This window comes from Clarias gariepinus, chromosome 19 (assembly GCF_024256425.1).
Source record: "Clarias gariepinus isolate MV-2021 ecotype Netherlands chromosome 19, CGAR_prim_01v2, whole genome shotgun sequence".
Taxonomy (NCBI): domain Eukaryota; kingdom Metazoa; phylum Chordata; class Actinopteri; order Siluriformes; family Clariidae; genus Clarias; species Clarias gariepinus.
In genome coordinates, this window is record NC_071118.1 from 18,011,715 (window position 1) to 18,038,888 (window position 27,174).

Below are 27,174 nucleotides of genomic sequence, written 5' to 3' on the forward strand. Positions count from 1 at the left end.
TTTTCACACCATTCTTTGTAAACCCTAGACATGGTTCTGCATGAAAATCCCAGTAACTGAGCAGATTGTGAAATACTCACACCGGCTCAACTGCCACCAACAACCATGCCACGCTCAAAATTGCTTAAATCACCTTTCTTTTAGATTCTGACATTCAGTTTGGAGTTCAGGAGATTGTTTCGACCAGGACCACACCCCTAAATGCATTAAAGCAACTGCCATGTGATTGGTTAATTAGATAATTGCATTAATGAGAAATGGATACTAATAATCCTTTAGGTGAGTGTATCTCTCCACTCTTACAGAAAATAACAAAAATAATCCTAGATTTTTATTTAATACCATAGCCAAATTAACTAGAATTAGACCACTTCAGAAATCTCCACAACATCCTTTAATAGTGAGGATTTTATGAACTATGTTAATAATAAAATTGTAAATATCAGGCATAAAATTGAGGCTTTGAAACCGGACAATGCAAATGATGCACATATTAATCTATGTCAGATCGGAACCGAAAATACTTTACCCCCCTTGAAAAGAATAAACTAATTTCACTCATCTCCTTAGCAAATTCATCAACTTGTATATTAGATATATATATCTATATATATATAGATATGTATATCTATACTGACACATTTTCTTAAACAGATAGTACCAGCAATAACAGTACCCCTGTTGAGAATAATTAATTCCTCACTCAGCATTGGGTATGTTCCAAAATCTTTTAAATTAGCAGTTATTAAACCGATTATTGAGAAACCTGACCTCGACCCCTGTCAGCTGTCCAATTACAGGCCAATATCAAACCTCCTGTTCATCTCTAAGATTCTTGAAAAGATAGTAGCGGAGCAGCTATGCTCATATCTACATAGAAATAGCATACATTAACTGTATCAGTCAGAATTTAGGCCTCATCACAATACAGAAACCGCACTCGTTAAAGTAGTAAATGACCTCCTCTGATCAGGGTTGTGTAACTATGCTTGTGTTACTCGACCTCAGTGCAGAGTTTGACACCATTCATCATGGTATTCTTCTTCACAGATTAGAAAATGTAGTAGGAATTAAGAATAGAGCACTCTCCTGGCTCAGATCCTATTTGACAAATCGTTATCAGTATGTAGACTTAAATGGTGATTATTCTGCATGCTCTCTAGTGGAGTTTGGTGTCCAGGCACACTGCTTTTTCCCTATACATGCTTCCTCTAGGCAACATAATCCGTAAACATGGTATTAGTTTTCATTGTTATGCTGACGATACACAGTTATATGTCTCAGCAAAAACAGATGAGATAAACCAGCTTACCAAAGTTGAGCAATGTGTGCAGGACATAAGAGATTGAATGCTAATTAAACTCCCTTCTGCTTAATCCTGATAAGACAGAACTTCTAATCATAGGACCGCATTCAGCTAGAAGTAAGATTTTAGATCACATTGTAACTTTAGATGGCCTTTCTGTTCCATCGAGTGCAACAGTAAAAGACCTCAAAGTGATTATAGATTCCAGCCTTTCATTTGAAGCACATGTAGATAATATTACCAGGATAGCATTCTTTCACCCCAGAAATATTGCCAAGATAGGAAATATACTGTCGCTAAACGATGCAGAAAAACCAGTTCATGCTTTTATCACCTCTAAGTTGGACTACTTCAGTGCCTTACTGTCTGGTTGTTTAACTAGATGCATAAACAAGCTTCAGCTAGTCCAGAATGCAGCAGCGATAGAACCAGAAGATACGAGCACATCACACCTACCTTATCTTCACTTCATTGCCTCCCCGTGAAATTTTGCATTGAATTTAAAACATATTCTTGAAATATGAAGCATTAAATGGTCTCGCGCCGCAGTATCTGAGCGAACTGCTAGTGTATTCGATCCGCCATGCCTACTTTGATCAAAGGATGCAGGATGCTTGTCAGTACCGCGTGTTATGAAAAGTACTGCTGGGGGCAGAGCTTTTTCTTACAAAGCCCCAAAATTATGGAATAGTCTTCCAAATAATGTTCGGGACTCAGACACAGTCTCAGTGTTTAAGTCCAGGCTAAAAACCTATTTATTTTATCAAGCATTTTTATAAATTTGTCTTGGGTTAAGGGGCAGATCTAGGGGACTCATGGACAGAGTATTATGGTATGTTTAGATAACTGGTATGTTTAGATGCGGTCTTCCCCACTCTCATTGATAACTCAGGTTTGTTGACGGTGAGGTGATTGTTTGCTTTACATCTTAGGGAGCCCTTATGTCTGTTGGCTCTCCCATTTTAGTTATGCTGTTATAGTTAGTCCTGCCGAAGTCTCTGCTTGCACTTTACACTAAATATACATTCACATTATACATTATGTGACTGCGACCATACCTAACTAGTATCTCTCCTCTTCTGCTCTCCCCTCTTCTGTTCTCTCTCCCCCTCTCTCTCTTCACCCATCCTGGTGCCCCGCTTCTGGTTGGAGATCTTATCACCTGGATGCCAAATGAGGATAGGTTCCCTGTTAAGTCTGGTTCCTCTCAAGGTTTCTTCCTATTACCATCTCAGGGAGCTTTTCCTTGCCATTGTCGTTTGCGGCTTGCTCATTAGGGACGATCTGCTCATCTTGATTTATGCACACTTACATTCCATACAGACTTAAATAATTCTTCTGATTGTGTAAAGCTGCTTTGCAACAATGACAATTGTTAAAAGTGCTATACAAATAAAATTTAATTGAATTGAATCCTGACGGGAAACATCCTAACCTGGTTCAGGAACAGCACCATGCAGGACAGACGAGCTCTACAGAGGGTCGTGCGTTCAGCTGAGCGCACCATCCGCACCGAGCTCCCTGATCTGCACTCGATCTACAGCAAGCGGTGCTGGACCAAGGCCAGGAAGATCGTGAAGGCCCTCAGCCATCCCAACAATGGACTGTTCTCTCTGTTGCGGTCAGGAAAGCGCTTCCGCTCCCTGAAGGCCAACACAGAGGGACTGAGGAGGAGCTTCGGAGAGCGATACGGTCTCTCGACCAGATTAACACACAAGACTAATCATCTCCGCGGTTTTGCAACATTAGACAGAAATGGACACTCATGGATATTATTCATCTGTGCACACACCCCTATGCACTGTAGACCGGACAATCTTGGACATAGCACATTTGCACACACAATGCACACATATTGCACATTTGACTGTGTATGTGTCAAATAAAATTAGAAAAAAATGTAAAGTTACTGGCCAAAGTCGTAGACCTAGAAGGCCGGAGCAGGAGACAAAATCTGCGCGTCCTAGGTCTTCCAGAAAATACTGAAGGCGGACTTCCTACCGAGTTCTTCTCGAAAATTCTATGCAAGGTGTTTGGGAGTGAAACGCTGCCATCCACATCTGAGACTGATAGAGCCCACCGTATACCTGCATCCAAACCCGCTTTGGGACAGAGACCTCGGCCCATCATTCTCCGTGTACACCGGTACCAGGTTAAAGACCTTCTGATTCGGAAAGCACGGCAGAGAGGGAAGCTGGAATACCGCGGTCAGCAGATTCGTATTGTGGAAGACTACGCTCCCGAAGTTTTAAGACAACGAACCAAATATAAAGAAGTTATGACTGAGTTATACAACCGTAGACTCCGGCCATCTCTCCTGCTACTTGCACAGACCAAACTGTTATCTTCTTATACTGTTATAAAAATTCTAAATATAAACAAACAAACAAAATACAGCTTTTTCTCCTCAAAGGTAAATGGAAAAGTGAAGATTACCAATTAGGCGCGTGGTCCGTTGCCTAGCAACACTGAACGAAACGAGGCATAATCGTGGTGTTTGCTTCGGTTATGACATAGCATAGTTTATCATCTGCTGTGGTAGATCTAATTTATTTAAACGCAATAATAAAGCTTTATATCCTCAGGAGGGGCCCTTACATTGTTTTAGCGATAATTTCATGGAAGCGAGTTCAAAACTAAATCGCTGCTCCTGCTCCACCAAAAGCACTGTCACACTAAAAAAACATCCAAGCCGTTTAGAAGCTTTAAATTGAATGAACAAACTAATAAATTTTCTCGTTATAAAATTTTTTTTTCCCTTTTTTCTCTTTCTTTGTCCCCTTAGAGACTCTGTAGTAGGTTTTCTCAGTTAAAGATAAAAAATATATATATATCGCTGATTATCAATGCGGGAATAATTGGCGCATTGTCCAAGTGCAAGTTGATCTTGTAGCTAAACTATTTGCGTTGGGTGAAAGCGCCATCTAGCGATCATTGTGTGTCAGCGACAGCTTTCCATTTAAAACAACAGGCGGTCAAATGACCGGTGAATCGCGTTAAAAGTAGGTGACACTGGCGCGGCACTTCTGGTGTTAAAGAACTATTAATTCTTCCTGAGAGAAGATGCAGGTAGATATACATAAATAATACTGAAATGCCTAGCGTCAGCTTTAAAATAAAAGTGTAAAACAGAGCAACATATTAAAAATATACCATGTACACAGAACTTCTGCACAGAACACTTACCCCCCACGCCCCTCCCCCACACACCCCATTGCCCCCAAACAAACCAAGATACAGTATATTCTACTTTGTACAGCATATTTTACTAGTTAATTTTATTTTTAAAGTATTTCTTTTATTTCTTATTTTACTTTGTACAGCATATTTTACTAGTCAATTTTATTTTTTAAAGTATTTCCTTCATTCCTATTATTTCTTATGTATAAGCTTTTACTATTCTTTTCCTTTAAGGTCACTAGCAGTCGTATAAGCATTTCACTGCATATCGTACTGTGTATGACTGTGTATGTGACAAATAAAATTAGAATTTTTGAATTTGAGATAGCTGCTAGTAAACAAAGCAGGGAGCTCTTCCATTTTTACCTAACAAATCTTCCTGCCGCTAACCACACCATCTTCAGCAATTTACATAAACTAAGAATTAAATGTATAAATAAAACATTTCAACACTTCAATACTGAAATCTCCTAATTAAGAAAAAAAACACAAAACAACCCTCCCCCCACATCACATAGTAACTCTAAAAAACGAACAAAAGTAAGTCACACGTGATTAGAAATAAAGAAAATAATAATAGAAAAATAATAACAACCATTTTACAAGTTTAACGCAATAAACATAGGAAAACATTAATATGGCTAGATTTTTAGTTTAAAAGGGTACTTTCCTGAGAATTGTAGTTGCGTATTAAAAATTAAATGTATAGTGTACTTTATTGCTTTCGGCAAGCTGTCTATGTATTTTTGCGCCTCTTCTACTGAGCTCTTTCCACTTCTTCTGTCCGGTAGATAGAATGATCTGGGGTCGTTCTGAATACAGGAGCGTTGTATAAAGTATTCAGATGTGGAAATTACCATCGCTGTAGTATTTCTTTGACACATATTGCAACATATTGTTATGACTTCTTCATGACATAAAACTGCAGCGAGTGAAAATGTTACTTGGCGTCCAAATTTGAAATCACAGACGCATTGTACTTCAGGCTAAAGAGCCTTCACTTCTCTAACATCTTCCAGTGTGTTATCAGCGTTCAGTTAAAAAGAAATCAGCATGTCTGATGGTATTGGGGTGCATACGTGGACACAGTATGGGCAGCTTTCATGTTTTGGAAGGCACTATGGATGCTAAAAAGTTTCAGACAACGTTTATTTTAGAAAAGGCCTTGTGTATTTCAGCAGGACAATGCAAAACCAAATACTTCATCTGTTACAACAGCATGGCTTTGTTGTAGAATTCGGATTTAATGTCATGTGAGCGCATACTAATGGAATCACTGCTGTAACGTTAAACAAACAAACAAATTAACTGGCACTTTACCTTTGAAAAGAATAACGACAGAGTAATGTTTCTGTGAAGATCAGAGTGTGTGTGTGTGGGTGTGTGTGAAGCAGAGAGGGAATGCTTCACACACACACACACACACACACACACACAATAGCGAGAGAAGAAGAAGAAGAGAGGAAGAGCGAGAGAGAGAGAGAGAGAGAGAGAGAGAGAGAGATTTTGTCAAATTACACGCGTGCACATCCATAACGCGCACACAGAGGCCGAGGGAGAAAATAGATTTTTAACCTTCTAATGAGACTTTCTTTGCTTTACATGCGTGCAAACACGTTTTATAAGAAACAGTACACGCACACTGTACACACGCGCATACAAACACACAAAAAAAATTTACACACACAGGTGGTCACAGTGTTAAAGTAAACAGTACGCGCGTGTATGAATGTTTATTATACCAGTAAGGGATGGGCACTAAGATCCAGCAGGGGAGACGATTTAACCACAATTCCACATACATATATACATATACATATGTATATATATACACACACACTCAACAAAAATATAAACGCAACACCTTTGTTTCTGTTCTGACTTAAAGTTCTAAAATTCATTCCAGATACACAATATTACCATTTCTCTCAAACATTGTTCACAAATCAGTCTAAATGTGTGATAGTGAGCACTTCTGCTTTGCTGAGATAATCCATCCCACCTCACAGGTGTGCCACATCAAGATGCTGATCTGACATCATGAGTAGTGCACAGGTGTACCTTATACTGCCCACAATAAAAGGCCACCCTTATCTGTATCAGTATCTGGTGTGACCACCATTTGCCTCATGCAGTGCAACATATCTTCTTTTCTTAGAGTTTCTCAGATTGTCAGTTGTGGCCTGTGGAATGTTGGTCCACTCCTCTTCAATGGCTGTGCGAAGTTGTTGGATATTAGTGGGAACTGGTACACGCTGTCGTATACGCCGGTCAAGCACATCCCAAACATGCTCAAAGGGTGACATGTCCGGTGAGTATGCTGGCCATGCAAGAACTGGGACATTTTCAGCTTCCAAGAACTGTGTACAGATCCTTGCAACATGGGGCCGTGCATTATCTGGCTGAAACATGAGGTGATGTTCATGGATGTATGGCACAACAATGGGCCTCAGGATCTCATCACGGTGTCTCTGTGCATTCAAAATGCCATCAATAAAATGTACCTATGTTCTTCGTCCATAACAGATGCCTGCCCATACCATAACCCCACCACCACCATGGGCCACTCGATCCACAACATTGACATCAGCAAAGCGCTCACCCACACGACGCCACACACGCTGTCTGCCATCTGCCCTGAACAATGTAAACCGAGATTCATCCGTGAAGAGAACACCTCTCCAACGTGCCAGATGCCATCGAATGTGAGCATTTGCCCACTCAAGTCTGTTACGGCGACGAGCTGGAGTCAAGACTCCGATGAGGACGACGAGCATGCAGTTGAGCTTCCCTGAGACGGTTTCTGACAGTTTGTGCAGAAATTGTTTGGTTATGCAAACCAATTGTTTCAGCAGCTGTCTGAGTGGCTGGTCTCAGACGATCTTGGAGGTGAACCTGCTGGATGTGGAGGTCCTGGGCTGGTGTGGTTACACGTGGTCTGCGGTTGTGAGGCCGGTTGGATGTACTGCCATATTCTCTGAAACGCCTTTGGAGATGGCTTATGGTGGAGAAATAAACATTCAATGCACGAGCAACAGATCTGGTTGACATTCCTGCTGTCAGCATGCCAATTGCACGATCCCTCGTGCTTGTGGCATCTGTGGCATTTTGCTGTAAAACAAAACTGCACATTCCAGGGTGGCCTTTTATTGTGGGCAGTATAAGGTACACCTGTGCACTACTCATGATGTCAGATCAGCATCTTGATGTGGCACACCTGTGAGGTGGGATGGATTATCTCAGCAAAGCAGAAGTGCTCACTATCACACATTTAGACTGATTTGTGAACAATGTTTGGGAGAAATGGTAATATTGTGTATCTGGAATTAATTTTAGATCTTTAAGTCCATCTCATGAAAAATCGGAGCAGAAACAAAGGTGTTGCGTTTATATTGTTGTTGAGTGTATATGGGTCATTGACGGATAAGACTTTTTAATAGGCCAATTTTAAAATACCAAAAATATGGATATGTTTGGCCATTTTCTAAACATTTGGAATGTAGTGTACACATGCCTTTATAAAGAAAAGTAAAAAAATTGTCATTTTAGTGTTTTTACACTTAAGTTAATAAAACATAGCCTTAAAAAAGTCATCTGGGGCGACCGTAATATATCTCAGAATTCACATTTTTATGTATCATTAAGACTAGTTGAACTTATATCAGTAAGTAGATAAACTAATGAAGAAAGATAAACTTTGGTGCCCTTTCATTTTATGAAAACCATTATTTCACAAGTTTATTCTATAATATCAGAGTCTCCCTCATTATCCAGTTAAAATAAATGTTAATTATTAATGGCTGAATTTAGGAAAAAAAAGATAAAATATACAAATAATTATACTTAAACAATTAACTCTATGTATATAATTGATGTATAGAATATGAAAACTACAATATAGGACATATATCTATCATTTAAAACATTTAGCAGTGGTCGCCCCACATGATACTCGGTCGCCCCATATGATGTTTTCAAGTTTACTCAAGTATAACAGGCTAACAGTTAGCCTCAGAAACAAAACTAGCTTCTTCTAGTGACAAAGCACTATTAAATTTATCATCAAAATATAGATTTGTGGAAAAAAAATTATAATTCACAGTTTTGGGGTGGTCGCCCCACATGATGACTAAAAGTGCCTACGACATTACAGCAGTTAAAAAAGATATTTTTCTTATTATATGAGAGAGACTGATTTACTATACAGTTGTTTCCAGGGGGTCTTCACTTGCGTCTGGCTGATGCAGTATCCCATCCTTGAGATGTTTTTTAAAATAAAGGTCCCAAAATTGTGGTTTGTTGATGGTCGCCCCGGATGAAATGGATAGAATCAACATAATTCGGACAACATTCGTTTGTATATCATAATAGAAATATATGAGCAAATGCTTTATAGTTTTGTCAATGGATGTAAAACATGTTTAAAATTATGTCAACTAGGAAAAGAGATATCTTTAAGTTGATTTAAAGTGTTTTTAAACCAGTTTACTGAGGTGAGCTTAGTTAATGTTGGGCTTCATGTTACCACACTACCGGATGGCCTTTTGGAGGAGCATGACCTGTTGAAGTTGCTGTGGTGTTGAAGAGGCCTGTAGGCCTTGAGGGCCTGGTGACTATGCAGCAGTTTCAGAAGTGATGTTTGGTCTGGTCTGTGCTCTGTATTCCAAAAGATCTGGACGTACACTTTTGAAGACTTCCTAACAATTTTTATTAGACTTGGAGAGACACGCTTCCCTTAGATTCACATATTAAGAAACAAACTTCTGTTGCCATGGATTCTTTTTTGTGTCTGACACATCAGGGAAAAAAATCATGTATTCTCCTGTTTGCTGCAAATCGCTGTTTTAACTTTAACAAGTTTTGAAAGAATGTTTTTGGAGTTTCAATTGTTAGGCCAACTTATTTTTAAAGAAAAACAAATAACTTGAACCAACGACATCGATGGGATACAAAGGGAGAAAACTTACTTTTTTGAATAGATGAAGCTTTGGGCTAAGTAAGTCAGCCCAAGAGATATATAATTAATTGAGCCCACAATCCTGTCTACTGCCATAGAGGGCAAGTGTGTGCAGGTAGTCAGCAACTCCAAATACCATTGGGTGCATTTGGATGAAAAACTGGAATGAAGCACAAAAGGGAAAACTGTATTCAAGAAGGGACAAAGTTGCCTCTATTTCCTGAGATGACTCTATTCCTTTGGTGTCTGCTGGCCTCTTCTGAATGCGTTTTATCAGTCTTGTGGCTGTGTGATTTTGAAATCGGAGCATGAAATTGTCCAAAATGTCTTGGTATGCTAAAACATTAAGAGTTCCTTTCAATGAAACTAAAGAGCACAGCTTCTTAAAAACAACCCTACATCATAATCCCCTCTCCACCAAACTTTGCACAACACAGTCAGACAAGTACCATTCGGCTGGCAACCACCAAACCCAGTCCATCGGATTGCCAGACAGAGAAGCGTGATTCGTCACTCCAGAAAATACATCCCTAGAGTCCAGTGGTGACGTGCATTACACCACTGCGTCCGATGCTGTGGATTGCAATTGATAATGTTGGACTCACCTGCTCGATCATGAAAACCGACTTCATGAAACTCACTACTCTAGCTAATCTGAAGGCCACATAAAGTTTGGCGACCTCTGTGCACTATGCGCCTCATATAAATAACATGTTAATCTTATTAAGATGCATGAAGAGGTGGGTAGAGTGGGTCAAAGACGTAGCTTTACAGTAGTGTGCATCCCAAGGGTCTAGTAAGACTTAATCAAACAGACACCCTCCTTTATTTTAAAATATGTAGTCATAAATGTTTGTCTAAATACAAGTGCATAGTCATAAAATGTAACTTAATGATTAAAATGGTTATTTTTCAAAAGTATGAACTTTTTTTGTACATATGAATTTCCCCATGCTGCTCTAACAGTGCAGGAGTTTGATTGTTAGGGCTCTCAAGGGCAATGTTGATGTTGCACACCCCTTAACAAATGGCTAGTTGTGTCCCTGAATCAGGGTGCACAGGTTTCTGTGCATTTAAAGGCAATATTTAAAGTGCCCCAATTATGCCATTTTAAAGGTTGCTAATATTGCTTAATGAGTATCTTAAAACAGGTTTACATGTATGCAAAGTCAAAAAACACTTTAGTTTTCACCAAAAATAGATTTAATTTTACGTCATTTCTAAATGATTCGTAAATGACTCGTGTAAAGCAGTTTGAAGATTCAGTCTGTCCAAACACCTCCTTTCCCTGAGCCCTCACTGCTGTGATTAGTCAGATGGCACGGTGATTTATGATTGGTCTACCGCTACAGCGTGTGTTGAAAAACGAAGCCCATAACCATAACTGAACGACGGCTCTGGAGACCCGTCAATACATAAAAAAGAAGGCGTCAGTTTTACCGTGTAACGACCAGATAATTTTATATTAACTGTGGCTACAAAAATCAAAGGTCTTTTATCTTTGTGTCGGTGTTGCGTTAAAAGGCCGGTGAGCAAAAAGGACAAACAAGTAGATAAAGCAAACATGTATTATACAAAACTAAATAAAGTAAATTAAAAAAGTGCACAACAACCAAACAAAGATATAAACAATATTTACAAACTACATATAATAAACTGTATGTGTTTATTATATGTGTGCGAGTGTGTGGAAAATGTCCAAAGTCCGCGTTTATTATAAGTGTGTACATACCAAAAATAAGGCAAAAAGGACAAACACAAACAAGTAGATGAAGCAAACGTGTTTTATACAAAACTAAATTAAGTAAATGAAAAAGGTGAACCACAACCGAACAAAGATATAAACAATATTTACTAATTATATATAATAAATTTTATGCGTATGTGTGCGAGTGGAAAATGTCAGAATGTCAGAAGTCCGTGTTTATTGTATACGTGTTAGAGAAGCATGGTTCGGTCTCACCGGGGTTAATGAAGTCCGAGAGGCCGATGACGGAGGGTGAGAAGTCCGGGGAATATGTCCAGTCAAAAAATAATAATAATAATAATAATCTTCAAAAGAAAATGATCCACAACAATCTCTCCTTCTCTCGTCCAAACAAATAACGGCAGCGCTAGTCCACCATTACTACTCATGCATTTTCCCGTGGACTTACACTTCGCGTGCGCGCGTGTGTGCGTGTGTGATGCGCAAAGTGCGAATGCTCTGTGTCCTTACTCTTCGCGTGTATGTGCGTGTGTGATGCGCAAAGTGCGCATGCTCCGTTTCCTTATTCTTCGCGCACACGCGTGTGTGTGAAGCGCAAAGTGCGCATTCTCTGTGCCCTTACTCTTGCGAAGTGCGTATGTTCCGTGCCCTTACTCTACGGCATTTTTTCCCTCTGGGCTTGCCATAGATAGGCATGCGCACTTCGCGAGTGTTAGAGTTCAGTTTTGGTGAATGGTGGAGAATAAACAGTTAAAAAGGATTTAATGTGCTCTTATTTTTTATTGTTTTTTTTATATTACAAAGTGTGTAATCTAACCCAGCAAGAATGCTCGGTCACATAATAAGAGTGTGGTAACGTTAATTAAAAGATGGTAGGCAAGTTGTTTGTGACATAGAACGTGGGCGCGCAAGTTGTTCACGACGTAGAACGTTGGCAGACATTATGCAAATATGTTACGGAGTGACGTGGATCCGTAACAGAGTAAAAATAGATTTGCTAACGACTTGTTTAGGCAAATGTGAGCCGATTCTTTTTTTTAATAGACAAAAACTCCATTTATTGCGCACTGTCAGTGTCACAGTTAGTGCAGTTTCAATCTGTTTGTATATAAATGCTAAACTCCTGGGCTAGATGAGTTATTATATAACCAGTGAGCTATAGTATGCACGTTTAGACAGTTCCTTAATAACTCCATTAGCATAAATTCCTGGTGTCCTGCTCTTCAAACAATTGCTTCAGCGCGATTCTACGGCAAAACTATTCAAAATATGGCAGAATGTAGCGGTTCCCTGTACACTCCTGAGTATAGCACACATGTAATACACACCGTTTTCCAAATGCGCCTGTTTTATAATGTAACGGGAAAACTTGAATATCCAGTCAATGTCCCATAAACATGACCGAGGTGTATATTACAGAACGTGCTATTACGATACATAGAATGCTCGGCTCGTTGTGAGTAACACAAACAGACATAACCCTTAAAATGATCATAAACGTTGACAGAATTAAACACGTAAACATACTACAATATAACGAAAAATACTGCACACTAAAATTGCATCCTGTAGGAACAAGAAGAATCGGGCCTAGAGGGGTCTAGACCCGCACTGGGAAACTCAATAACCTGAGAAAGATAACGTTAGATAGCAAAGAGCTTACTTGATCCGAGACCCCATTCTCATCTCCTTTTAATCCTCGGACTAACAGTGAAGCCTTATTCTGCTGCAGGAATAATATCCATTTGACAGCTCCGTCAGACCGCATACACGAAAACACAGCACGCGACACTCACTTGGGGGTGCGAGCAGGAATTCTGGGAGATGTAGTTTTATAAATACCCACTGGAGAATCTGAAAGCAGACCCACGGCGCTATTGAACTTCATTTACCAAGTAGCTCATTCGAAATTACGCGCGAGTCGCGTGATTAAAATATTTGGGTATTCTAGTTTGATCAAATGTATTTGAACACCTTTTCACCATTAAGAGACCGAGCAAAGTAAACCTTGTTTTTCTGTTTTGTCACGAGATTCCAAATTCTTGTAATATGACTTCCTGAATTAAGAACTAAAAAACGCCAGTTTTTAGGAGTCAATAACAAACAGGACAAAATATCCTTATGCTTTTGGCAAGACTGTTTAGGGCCCAGCTTGCTTTTGAAAATACTTTTTGATTTGTGAGACGTGCCACTGCATTTAAATTCTTCTTGTTGTGGATGTTCTTCTTTCGTATGTTACCATTTTATTATTATTATTATTATTATTATTATTATTATGCTTCTACAATGACAGGCCACACATATGTCTGGAAGATTTTGGGAAAATGTGGAAGTTTTTTTTTTTTTATCTAGAATATCTAAGAACGATTGCAATTCATATTAAGCTGCTTATGGAATAAGGTCTCTCTCTCTCTCTCTGTACTAATTAAATAGCCTATGGTTGTGCATTAATAATAAATGAAGTTGTATACAAAATTTTGTATAATATATAGTATAATAACTATTGTATAATGTCAGTGTGATATAAAATATTTTTGGTTTTTTTTGTCTGTAGGAATATGATTTTAAAAGTTACATAATGAGAAAAGTACAAATGTGCTGTTATATTTTACGTTTGTGAACACAAATTGATGGCTGTGTCTTGACTGTCAAAAATACGTCACACATAACTCCAAAATGCCAACATAAAATAATACAACATTTACAAGGCCTTATCCATCCCTATCAATCTTTCACAGATGTTTCCTGGCATGCAGCATTCATTGCATGTGGAAGGTGGTTTTATACCTTCCACCCTTACGAGGAAAAGAATTTCTGTATAAGGTTGACAAATGGTGAACAAGATGGAAGGGAATGTAAGATCATCCTTGCATGTGCATTAAACCCCTTTGTGAGGACATGGGTGTGAGTAACACATACAGTAGCACACACTGTTCTATATAATTACAAATGATGGGCCACAAGAATTTTTGGAGGCTTTGCTTAATTTACAGCAAGATTGTAAAATTCAGTCTAGTCAGATAAGTACCTTTGCATAATGCCAATTCTTACCTGCAGGTATATATTTGCACAATACATTCACAATATATGACGGGTAGGAATCTTCCATCACCCCTACACCTACCTCCCCATCTACCACTCCCTACACTGTCCCACTGTCCACTCTAGCACCAACTCCTTTGTCTTTGGAAAGCTCTGTGTATGGATTAAAAAAAACTAAAGACTTATAAAAAACATAATATAAAATTATCATAATTAATCACACACACACACACACACACATATATATATATATATATATATATATATTTATATATATATATATATATTTATATATATATATATATATTTATATATATATATATATATATATATATTTATATATATATATATATATATATATATATATATATATATATATTGACACACACACACACACAGCCGCTGCTCAGCTCCTTAGCTTCTCCTCAGTCAACCTCAACCACTGGGTACTGCTGAGCCATCGACCTAAACAAAAGCATGACCTGCATGACCTGCACCTTGATACGTTAAGTGCAGCAAGGTCAAGCAGCTTAGGTCCCACTACCCAGCCCCACTTATATATATATACTCATCCTGCATGATGACATTGAGGCCTAACTAAAGATGTAAAAAAAAAAACAGTGGAAAATGAGTCATGGCCACAGAGAGAATGTCAAACCATCCTTATTCTGTTCCTTATGGGGAAGCATAGCAGGCCTCTCATTTACCTCCAAAGAAGTGGAGAATTGTGCATGACTGAAGATCTTCGCCTAATGTGGTCTCTCAAGCAAGCAAGCAAGCAGCTGGTAAGTTCCAGTTTGTGCTCGACTACTTCCCATGCTTCCTCTCAGAAGAAGAGAAGAATTTGTCATGTAAACAACCATACATAATATGATAATCAGTAAAAAGCTTAAACAACTGTTGGTGACCTAAAAAGGAAAGATAGGACAGAATAAGAAAATAGAAAGATTTTTCTGCAATAAAAGAAGAATGAAATTACACTAAGAAAAGATTATAAAAGGGTATCAGAGGGTAAAGATATGGCATGTAGGTATGGCAGCAGCAGTAGGAGTGAAACACTCACTTACTCACTAATTATCTATACTGCTTTATCCTGTATACAAGGTCATGGGGGTCTTGGAGCCTATCCCAGGAGACTTAGGGCATGAGCTAGAATACACCCTGGACAGTATGCCAATCAATCGCTGGGCACACACACATACACTTAAGAAGTGAAACGCAGGGTATGAAATGAAATGGTGTGTATGACAGCAGTAGTAGTGGTGGTTCATGTCTTAATGTGCAAAGTTAGTCCTCATTTATGTGTAAATAAGATCCAGCAATATGCGCAATAGTCATGTGAAAATGTGCAATGTGGTAAGGAATAATGTGATGTGCTTCAGTACTGGTGTGGAAGATTGTGAGTGTGAATATAGTGTTTTGATTGACTGCACAAATAGCCTTTGGAAAAAAGATCTTCTCCAGTCTCCCTGTGTCGGCCAAGAGGGAATTTTAGTGCTTTCCTGACTGCAAAAGAGAACAGTCCATTGTTGGGGCAGTTGAGGTCCTTCATTATCTTCCAGGCCTTGGTCCAGCACTGGTTGCTGTAGATTGAGTGCATGTATGGGAGCTCAGTATAGATTATGTGCTTAGCTGATCACACCACCCGAGTAGTTCATAGAAATATGATCTGATACTACCCTGTGGAGGAGATGGTCCTCCTGCTGGATCCACGCTACCTCTGGGGCAAGAAAAAAAGGCATCCACACTATGCTGAGATAACTTAATTATTGCTAATTAACCTTCTTCTACTTACTCCTGACGAGACCGTAGTTCTGGTACTAGGACCATATACAGGGACCCTGTGTGGTCTGCTTCAGATGCATATGGTAGCTGGGGATGGTTCCACTTTACCATGACCTAAGCTGATACATACAGCTGTTCTCTGACTGCCGTCACTTATTTTTGTACCTGAGCTTCTAATAACAAACTAGACTGCCTATTACTTATACATATCTCCTGTTACATTAAACTTCAAGCCACCTAACATATACTAGGCCTACAAATCAATTCCAGGTATCAATTATCACAGAAATGAGGATGGGTTCCTCTTAAGGTATCACTATTGCCATCTCATGGAGTTTTTCTTTGCCACTGTTGACCCTAAAACTTCCTCATCAGAGACAATCTGATAATTTTTATTTATACATATTTTCTCACACATTTCATACTCATTTCCCTAGTTTTTATTCTGTGAAGCTGCTTTGTGACAATGACAACTTTTAAAAGTGTTATACAAATACAATTGAATTTTATTGAATAACCAAGGTTCTTTATTTATATCAAAATTGATGACAGCCATATGCTGGTTGCTGCAGGTCAAGCAAATCTGCACTTTCGTGTACCACCACAAGATGGATGGCCTGGTGGAGCGCTTCAACCAAATGCTCAGCCGGATGCTCTTTGGCTCTTAGCAGCCATTGCCCTTTCACTCTATAGTGAAATATGTTTGTGAGATGCAAGATAAAGCCCTACCTATCCTCTGCACGCACATGGGGTGAGCCCAAGCCAAACACTGCCAGACCTACTACTGGCCTGCACAGCCAGGAGTGTTCCAGCTGAGGGAGCGCATGCTTCTGCAGCTTCCTTGTGTTAACTGAAAATTGGTGGCAAGGACTCTTTTTCATCAAAGAACAAGTCAGGTTGTAAATTACAACCAGGTAAGAAAAAGAGTACCAAACTCTATTAATGTATGTATAATGTTTATGTATAAGGTGAATGTATATTTAGTGCAGAGTGTAAGCATTAGAGCCAGAAGGAAAACCAGAAGACAGAGGGCTTCCTGGGATGTAAGCAACCAATCACTTCACCATCAACAAACCTGAGTGATCAACGAGAATGTGGAAAACAGCATCTTAACATACCAGTTACCAACATGTTAAAAAAAAAATCACTTTATTTTGTATAGGTTGTAAGGGAGCAGGGAGACAGGAGCTATAGTGCAGACATGAACAAAAATGAGTCATAAAGACTGATTTTCTACAAATATTTTGTCAAAATGTAGTCATTATTGTTCAAATTTTTACATTTTGGAAAAATGTGTCTGCCCATTTGTAAGGATTAAAACTTCTTTTTCTCTTTTTTTAAACAAAGGTGGAGACAGCCAACCTAGCACTAGCTCTAGTGCAGTGACCACATATACGATGCAGCATAGGTCTAAAAGAAAAGAGGTTAAAAGAAAATAAGAAAAAGTAATTTGTTTTAACATATTGGATAAAATTTATTGCTTGCTAATTTGGGTGCCTGTGTCATTTAAAGATAAGTAAGTAAATACATTTTAAAAAATTATTTAGATTCTGAACAGTTAATGTCACGGTTTCTCAGTTGGTGTCTGTGTGTGCGTGGCATAATTTGCAGGAGGCGAGCTGGCGGTTTAGTATTGGCTTTTTATTAAATAAACACCAACATAAATCATACAAGGACAACAAAAGCTAGACGCCTGACTGCGCTCCAGTCAGGCTATTTATAATTAACTTAAATATCTTACCTCGGTTCAGGTGAATTCCCACGTCACCTGACCGAGGTGCAGTCTGGGACACGCAGTCCAACTTAAACATAAACTCCAACATAAAACAAACAAACACAGGCGCTTTGGCGCCCTCTAGGGGTTAACCGTTACAGTTAACTTTAACTTTAAATGGAAGTTTTAGTGAAAGTCCACACGTACTGTGCAAACTGAATAGATTGGGACTAAACAGCTGTGTAGTGTTAATAAAGAACTTGTAAGTGAGGCTAATAGGATTTTTATTAATTATTTTTTATTTTAATTTGGGTTTTTTTGCTCAGATATTTGTTTGTTGGTGCAATTTACTTGCTCATTCTCTATACCGCATATTTAATATAGGGTTGAGGGGGATGTAACCTGTCATAGGGTACTCAAAACATAAGGCGTGGTACACCCTGGATGAGGTGTCAAACTCTGTTTAATTTGATAACACCAGTTTGGATGGTTGGAGAAAAGCAGAGTATCTGGAGAAAACCAACCAAGTATGGGCAAAACATGCAAACTCCAAGTACACAACACCAAGGCAGAAATAGAACCCTCGACCTTGGAGGTGTGAGTCCACAGTGCTGCTCGGAATTGGATGGATGGATAGATTGATAAATAGAAAGATGGAGAGATAGAGAGATAGAGCCATTCTTCTTACAAGGCCAGAAGAATAACCCTGGTAATAAGGAAAAAAATATTACTAAAGAAGAAAATCTGTACAAAATCTGTATTATATCCACCTTTCAGTTAAAACACTGGTCAAAATGTGCTTGTAAACCACAGTAATTCACATTGAGCAATAGTAGTAGAGTCGAGTGAAATTTTACATTGAAAACAAAAAAGCATTGCATTTTAATTTTATTAAGTTTGATTTATGTTTAAAACTTAAGTCTCTTAAGACCTAAATGTCTTTAAACTTGTACCTTTCTAGTTTTTCCATTCCAAAATTGTTTTTCATTCTTTGATCGTTCCTCTAAGTGAAAGTAAGTGAAAGTAAAAGTAAAAATGACTCCTTGATTTAAAGAAAATTAATCCAGACATAAATGTTTGTTGAATAATTTATGCTTTTATTCATTTATTTGGACTGACCTTTTTTGATTAAAGTTATGAAAATGAGCATTATAAATGTGAGGTAAGTCAAACATATGTGATTGTATAAGCTTTTTGTTTAAAGCTTGTTAAAGTTGATTAGAAAGAGAAGTGTGTAAAAATGCATGCTTTTCATTTATTTCTGCTACAACAATCCTGCTGAAAAATTTTACTTGGTCTAACCAACTACTATCTTCCAAAACACAGACTGAGCTGGTCAAACTGGAAGATGAGACATTAATCAACCAAAACTAAATTATTTACTGCTATTGCTGCTATTGCTGCATCTTTATAGACAATTTATAATAATACAACAGGATTAACAAAAAATCTCAAATGTTTATTAAACAGTTCAGTCAAGTAGTAAAAATAGAAAGATGAAAAATTATCTGCTGAAAAAAACTGGTTTACCAGCTTAACATCAGCCTGTCTTTTGACAGCAAACTGGTCAGATTGGATTTTTCGGTAGGGAAATAATTTTGATGATGTTTAGAATGTATCATAATAATATAATGGCTTCAACTTCAACAATGTTAACGATAGCGACAACTACATGTAAGCACTGACCAAATTTACTTGTTCATACAATTGACATTGATAAAACAAAGAGGCTGTCAGGCATCAGATCTGTGTTTAATTGTAGATTACCTATAATTTAATTTCTGAAAATTCTCTGAAATATACACACAAATTGCACCCCTTGCAAGAAAAACAAGTTTTTGTTTAAATACCTCCTTGATTAATTAAAGTTGCATTATGAACATGATATGCAAACCAGTAATATTCATGTTACTTTTTATTTATATTACATTAAATAGAAAAAGACCAAATACAACGATTGCAGGCAAAAGAAGCCACATTAAATATGTGTTACAGTAATGTTCAAAGCTACTTTATGCCACAAGATGTCAGTAGCCTACATTTGTTTGTAGGCATCCAAACAAACGCTTACTTTACAATAGAGTGCAGCATGCTCACACAGTTGATTAATGTCATTAGTGTCATTAGAGTACTCATTGTATTAATACTGTATTCATTCTATTCATTATCTGTAATTCACTTTAATTTGGAATCAAGAAACGAATCAAAGATTTCTACTATTTCATTACCACATCTTTAGAGTAGAAACAAGGATGCAAGGTATTTCATATTATAGAGGAGGAAATGCTCGTATCATAGTATGCAAAAGGGAGAAACCACTGCACAAAGATTACTTAACAGGTTCTTAGGGCAGGTTAGACTGAAATGGCTGAATTATGTAGGAAGCACTTATCCCCTTTTTACACTTGTTTAATAATGTCATTGCTTTTATTATTATGATTAAAATTTCTGCTGTTTAAGAGCCAGAATTATAGTTCAGCTAGGCATGATACAACAAAAGCATCTATGACTAAACAAACAAACAAAAAGTTTGACACCCATTTCTCCCTACTCCCCATGTTAGAAAACTATTAAATATTTTTGTAGCTTTGTATAGAGACATATTTCAAATTATCTTTATATATACAGACTCAACTGATATATATAACATATGCAGATCATAGGTTTGTTAACAAATTAGAGAGCAAAATGTCAAAATGAGAGCAAAATCTCTTTGAAATAAGCAATTATGATAATATAAGAATGATATTAAAATTATAATAATTAATAACTTCTACACAATTATATATACCACATAAAGGTAGATGAGTGAGCTATTATGTTTACTTTGCTACTGTACCAAACCCAAATAAGACATTAATAACAAATAAAGGATTTCATGCATTGTCATGGGAAAACGTCCAGGAAACCTGGGTGCTTTCCAGCTCTGCCAAGGGAGTTTCTTGTAAATGCACACATTTCTCCTCAGTGGCGACGCCACTTGATCATGTGGCAGTACTGCTGCTTGCAAAAAAGTCACATGATTTACAAGAAATCCAGGCAGTGTTTAGAGTAGCCACTAGTCTGGGTGCATGTGAGTCTGTGACAATTGGGAAGAGCAGCTTTACAGCTGCAGCTGATTTTTTTAGGATCGTTATTTAAAAGTAGAACAAAGATTTGGACAAATTGCAACTGTTCTATGTATGCTTTATCTATTTGTATTTTTGTTTATAAAGATTGTTGGCAGGTCAAACTCTGCCAATTATATTATTTAAAAATAAGTATATATAAGCCGCTATTAAAAAAAGAAAAGAAAAAAGGTACATTTTAGTATTGAGGTTTTTTATGAAAATACTGAGGTCAAAGAGACAAATGTTCATGGAGTGACACATTCCTAGAATAATAATTGACCAAAATATTGATATCAGGTCACTGAGGTTTCTCACAGAAGCAATAAAAAGATTAGGCAGGGGTAATTCAGCAGTTAAAGCATTGGACTACTGAGGGTCCCAGTACAAACCTCAGCACTACCAAGTTGCCAGTGTTGGGCCGTTGAGCAAGGGCCTTAACCCTTAACTTTCAGATGTATAATGTGATAAAATGCAAGTCGCTCTGTATAAGGGCATCTGCCAAATGTCATAAATAAGTTTTTTACCTTAATTTTAACCTTGAAGTTACGTTTGACCCCTGTGGTTGTGTGCCTGAGGTAAGAGCAGGTGGTAACAACAACAATGAATTTTTTCATGGTGCAAACCCAGGAAATGAATAAAGTGTGTAAACTGTCACTTTGGCAGTTGGGTTGTGCTTACACATAGTTGAGCATGTTGTGGTTATAGTAATAGCCAGCACATAGTATGCTAATTTGAAAATAAACTACTGTTGACAGGATATTCCATCTAAAACCTAATGTATTAAATTAAACATAATTTTTGTGACAAATTTTTCATGTGTTTTTTAAATAATACTTAAATGCAAATATATAAAAAATTTTATTGCTGTGTAAGAATAAATTATCCCATAGAAAATTAATCTGTATTGCCTCTTTGGTTTAGCTTTGACATAAGTGAGTATGTGTGACTGCACCCCAGCATAGAGACACATAATATTATCCAAGTCAGTCAAGCAATGTTTTCTGGTGATTATGCCCTTTACCCCTCTAAGAACAATTAGACCACCAAGATTATTTTAGTGACCATTTCTGGCTTATGATTGCTTTATTACAATTATGCAACCCAACATTGCTGACAGATGAATAATGTTTTGTATTGACCACAATACTCTGGTATTTTACTCTGGTCTTATACTTTTTCCTTTTTCCTTGTATAGTTTATAGTAGTCAAACACTACTATTTGTACTAAAACTGCACAAAACTACTGTACTTAGTAAGTACATTTACAACTAATACTCTATTTACATTTAGTCCGTAGGCATTTACTAATGTAACTTTTATAGAAAATTTTATAAATACCAAGCACAAAATGGGAATGTTTTTGGGATGAAACTGAAAGCTTAGAGGAAAGCCACAAGGACATGGGAAAACATGCAATCTCCATATAGACAGTAACCATGTTTAGGATTGAGCCTGGGCCTGTGAGGTGGCAATTGAACCAACTGTGTTAATAATTGTAAAGTTTTATGTGTGTGTTTTTTTAAATAAATCCGATATGTTTTTAAACATTAGTTAGTTTAAATACACAAGAGAATATTCTGACTGTAGTTTCCAGTGGAATATGTGTAGGCATGCACACTCTTCTCTTAGAAGATTCCTGTTACACTATAATGTAGAGAATGTCCTTCAAGTTGAATTTAGCCATATACTGATGTTATCACATTCTAACGAACACAAAGGAGTCCATGTTAGGCTTCCAACAAAATCAAATATATTGGCGATATATAAAATCGGCGTATAAATACTACGAAATCAAGGAAAAAAATCTTACAATTTTCAGCTGTTTTATTATAAACTCATTTATACATTATATACAAATGACATGAAGAGTTTTCACCCAAAGCACAGAAGAGCTTAAAAAAATCATTTTAGATTTCCTATAAAGTTTTAAGAGGAAAATGCATTAAAACCCTGACATGTAATAACGGAACCTGCCAAATATCACAGTAAATTACATATTTATATACAAGCCACTGTCCTTTACAAATGAGAACAACACATCAGGAAACTGCTAAAGCCGAATCTGTCTACAGTGTTCTCTGTTAATGACCATAAAATCTCCAACATAATTCTCCAGCTTAAAAATTCATACTTTATACCTGACCACAGTAAAGTGACTCTCAAAAGGCTGTTTGGTTTTGGTGATCTTATTTCATGGTCAAAGAAGAAAGACCTAGAACATGAGGTAATATCACTATGTACAAAATGAGAATCAAAGAATTAGGTCTTAGAGTAGACAACTGATTTGTGGAAGGCCAGTTGTGTGAGGGTTGCTGTTCCACATATCTGTGTAGCTTAAAAGATCTTCACTGGGCAGTCCTGGTATCAGTTCTGTGTAGAAACGCAGCTCAAGCTCCTCTCCTGCAAAAAAAAGAAAAACACGAGATAGTTTTGAGGGAATGGCATGTAAACTAGTTTGATGAAAGAATGGTAGACAAGATATATTTGACTAGCAAATTAAGAATCCTGCTGGCAAAAACCTGGCTATATATATACTATACTCATAAACTAAATGCATCATTTATTTACCTGAGGTATCACTCCATTGGCTCTCTGGACATTGGTAAGATTCTGTCATGGCTACTTCATTGCACAGGAACCCCTTTCCGCTGCTATTGCTTTGTAGCCACTGTGAACTATCAAGTTCCAATTGCCGTGTGATCTGCAGGAGCAAAACACAGATTTTGTAACTGCCTGGGTTTTGCTTGCCCATTATGCAGTGGTGTTTACAAATAATTGCAGAAATGCCAATAATGGATAATTTGATAAATTACAGGGTATTCCTGAGAATGAAAAAGCACAACAGAGAGCAAAAAGTAGTTATGTTAGTTAAGACAGACTCACCTCAACAATAGCTTTTTCCTCATACTCTGCAAAAAAAAAAAATACACAATGAATGTCATGCCACTAAATAATATTAAGTAATAAAATAAAAAAAGAATGTTTTACTTTCATTACCTGTCGTGTGTACTGGTGAAACCTGGAACCTGCCAGTGTAGATATCGTTTGTGCTGTCAGGGCCAATTTCAACTTCATAACCTGAGCAGTCAGGCACATCGTAGGTGGGGCTTGCTGTGTCTTGAATGAAAAGTCACACGGAAAAAGTAAGATACCAAGAATCAACTAACCGGAAACAGGGGATTATGCATAAAATTATTTAATAAAACAAATTTATTGGGGCATTGGCTGTTAAGGTAACTTACTTGTGCTTTCAGTGCTGTCTATAGTGTTCTCCTGGGTGATCATGTCTTGCTGCTTGTGTGTGTAAAGGTGCTCTTCAGTTGATTCCATGTCTGCATCAATCTTCCTTACCTTTTCCACATGACAAAAATGAGTGTGCTTTGATTTAAATCGTGAATTCTTAAATTTGTCTTTTGATGCCTTTTTTCTTTAATCTTTCATGCTTTGGCCTTAATGACATGAAAAAAATTATGCTATGACATGGTATCGCTACCTTTTTTCTCCTCCTACTGTCCTGGCTTTTAGATGACCTCTTGTTTTTGTTCTTTTCAACCTGAAGCATGCGGTAGACACGAACAGCTTCACAACCTTTGTTGATGCTTTTGTCCTTCACTTCTTCAATATCTGGCAGTGAGTTCATTGCACAGCGGAAGTTGGCTTTCCATGTTTTAGGGTCAGGTTCAGAGATTCCTGGCTTAAATTTGCCTGCAAGCACAATCCGTGTTATGAGGGACTTAACATATAAAAGGCTATTTTTTGCTTGCAAAACAAGGATTTGTAAGACATTACGACTGGCTCCTCACCAGTGTGGATTGCCCACTGTTTGAACAGACAGGCATCTTTGTCCATCTCCCATCCATGGCGTGCAGCATGCTTCCAAGGAATAGAGAACATCTTTTTTTCCTAAGCAGCCCAAAACGACACAAGACACTCTGATTGCAATTCAGGTGATTTTATAGAATGCATCACATATGGTTGGCAACATCAAAATTATGCCGATGTAATACATTACTCAAATAAAACTGTGCCTCCAACTTACCTTATCTACCCATACAAGTCCAGCAATTGAGTTTGAGTCAATCATATCCTCTAACCAGGGCCGCATGCGCATTCTGGACACAGGCATGATTCCTGGACAAATAGGGTGAAAAGCTTGAGCTCTTTAAGTTCTTTACAGTGGCATACAAGCTGTTTATATTTTATTTTGATGGATGAGCTCGCACATTAACTTAGTTTCTTATGCTAGCCCATAGTCCTTTAAAATTCTGCTTAGTTTGAAGTAAAAAATAATGTTCGTGGTTTACAAAATACAGCAAGTCCAGTCCATGTTTACCACACGCGCGCCCTGTCGCACTGCACGAGTTTAAACAAACTATCAAATCACAATAAAAGAAGTACTGTACAATAAGGATACAAAGCCCTCTAAAATATATAATATACGTAATTAGGGACACATAAACTTTAAATAAGCAGCCTAAACGTGCCTAACTGTAAATAAATAAATAAACACTGCATGTCAATATATATATATATATATATATATATAAAAACAGAAATTCGTGTCTTTCTTGTGATATAACAAATTAACACACACAAATACAAGAAACGATTATGAAAGCAGAATACTTACTGAGTGTCCGGAATGTTTAATTAAACGAAAAAGAAGCGATTATAAAGTTATTCCTCTTGTTTTGTAGAAAGCTGTTGTCCGGTTGCAAACTGTGTTTGTGTCTGCTGTGCATGTCTTTATATTTATAGGCGTGGGGGTTTTCCCAACGCAAGGCTTTGGCAGGATTCGGCGCACGCGCAGTGTGACCGAAGTGCAGGCGCGCTCAAACTTAAGTGGGGTGATTTCCGAGAAATCACGCCGTTGTGAGCTATGCATGCTACGTGAGGTTGTAAGGACAGTGTTGTGGTTTCGGCATAAGCAGACATGCACTCTATTCCAACAGCAACAGGAGGCTTATGGTTTTGTGTGTTTGTTAAAATAAAAATAGATTTATTGCTCATCATCTCTGTTTGAAAAATAAAGCCTGATAAAAGATTGGATTCATTACAGTGCTAAATAAAATTAATAACAAAAAAAATTTATCACCCCTTAAAAGTTTCTTTGTCTGATAAAATTTTACAATATAAATAACATGTTGATAAATGCTTAAATGCACCACACACCTCAATATTTATAAAAAAAAAATGTAGTTTACTACTTGAGTAAGTAGTTTTTACTACATGATTACATTACAGCGTCAAAGGGTTCCCAGTGAGAGTCAGAGCAAGAAACTACTGTCTTTCCGAGAAATGGTATGCAATTCAGAAGCGCTGTAGGGGGAGCTCGTTTACATTTAAAGGCTTCTTAGTTTTTCTTAGTAGAAGTCTTTTCGGGGCCCACAAGGGTCCCAAATGCAGATAAGCTCAGTCCCACTATTTTTGTTTGTATTTTTCATGGTTACAAGATATGGGATGATGAAGCCAGGCAGACACAATGTAATCTTAAATTGTTAAATTAACACTTTTAAGGATATTAAGTCTTTACATAAATTTAACAGATGTTATTTTGTATTTATTATAATATTTATAATAAACATAAAATTTTTAACAATAATGTAACTGGTTAATCACTTTGTTTAGAAAACTGTTTACTTATATTTAATACTCTCACTCTTACTCATTGTCTATACTGCTTTATCCTGTATACAGGGGGGTCTGGAGCCTATGCATGGCACACACATATACACACATTCACACACTACGGGCAATTTGGTAACGCTTATTAGCCAAGTATAATAGCTGCATTTAAATATTTATATTTAAGTCTTATTGCCTTAAATTTAACAACTGCACAGGAATGGCTATCAAAATAAAAGGTAGGACATGTGCCATGTGGTTAATAAAGCTTTTATTTTTATTATTTTAAATAGAGTGTGAGTGTTAAGAGTGTTCAAGTGTAAATGCACAAAGATGATTATGTGTGTTATAATGTAAAATAAAATTCTGCAGTTTAAAATAATGTAAGATCATTCTTTATATTATTTGGCAGATGATAATCTTCTTGTTAGCAAGGAAACACAGTTGTGTAGCTATTAGCTTATACGAAGCAGGTACTAATGATCAATTTCATGTATTGTCGTTGAAATACCGTCATTAACTCAATCCTGACAGGAACAGCCAAATGATGCTACTAACAAGAGGTTGTAGAAGACAGTTTTATGTCATGGGTTATACACCATGACAAAACTGAGCACAGCAACACGGTAGTTATACTGCATCAGCTAGGCAACAGACTACGGTCTCAAGATGTGCTGTTCACATGACTTTTAGGGTCAAGTGTACTTGGATCCATGTCTGAGTCCCTAGTGTAAAAGCATTCTTAGA

At 37.3% G+C, this 27,174-nt stretch overlaps 2 protein-coding genes across 8 annotated transcripts in view; both read right to left on the reverse strand.

The window, feature by feature from the left end:
- The window catches only part of dennd1a (DENN/MADD domain containing 1A), a 199,299-nt gene extending 186,346 nt beyond the window's left edge, over positions 1-12,953 (reverse strand). For all 6 annotated transcript variants that reach the window (XM_053478387.1, XM_053478386.1, XM_053478388.1 and 3 more), the window contains exon 1: positions 12,815-12,953. In XM_053478387.1, coding sequence (XP_053334362.1) covers positions 12,815-12,837 — 23 coding nt within the window. In that variant the 5' untranslated portion in view covers positions 12,838-12,953. The remainder of the gene's footprint in view (positions 1-12,814) is intronic.
- Positions 12,954-22,608: 9,655 nt separating this feature from the next.
- Positions 22,609-25,577, reverse strand: irf1b (interferon regulatory factor 1b). Of its 2 annotated transcripts, XM_053479173.1 has the most exons (9): positions 25,433-25,577; positions 24,842-24,933; positions 24,606-24,705; positions 24,296-24,507; positions 24,045-24,153; positions 23,800-23,919; positions 23,686-23,711; positions 23,371-23,503; positions 22,609-23,202 (listed from the first exon to the last, which is right to left on the reverse strand). In XM_053479173.1, the coding sequence occupies exons 2-9, from the start codon at positions 24,926-24,928 to the stop codon at positions 23,069-23,071; spliced, it is 921 nt and encodes a 306-aa protein (XP_053335148.1). In that variant the 5' UTR covers positions 24,929-24,933; positions 25,433-25,577; the 3' UTR covers positions 22,609-23,068. The 2 variants fall into 2 exon arrangements, with proteins under 2 accessions (XP_053335148.1, XP_053335149.1); XM_053479174.1 differs by lacking the exon at positions 23,371-23,503.
- Between the last annotated feature and the right edge of the window lie 1,597 nt (positions 25,578-27,174).

Bases quoted from the DNA above. Each gene is read 5' to 3' on its own strand.
- irf1b (XM_053479173.1), bottom strand. From the start codon at position 24,928: ATGCCTGTGTCCAGAATGCGCATGCGGCCCTGGTTAGAGGATATGATT. The intron at 23,920-24,044 runs GTAAGTTACCTT...TTTTCATTCAAG, and splicing joins AGACAGCACTGAAAGCACAA to ACACAGCAAGCCCCACCTAC. The intron at 23,712-23,799 runs GTAATGAAAGTA...TTTTTTTTGCAG, and splicing joins TTCACCAGTACACACGACAG to AGTATGAGGAAAAAGCTATT.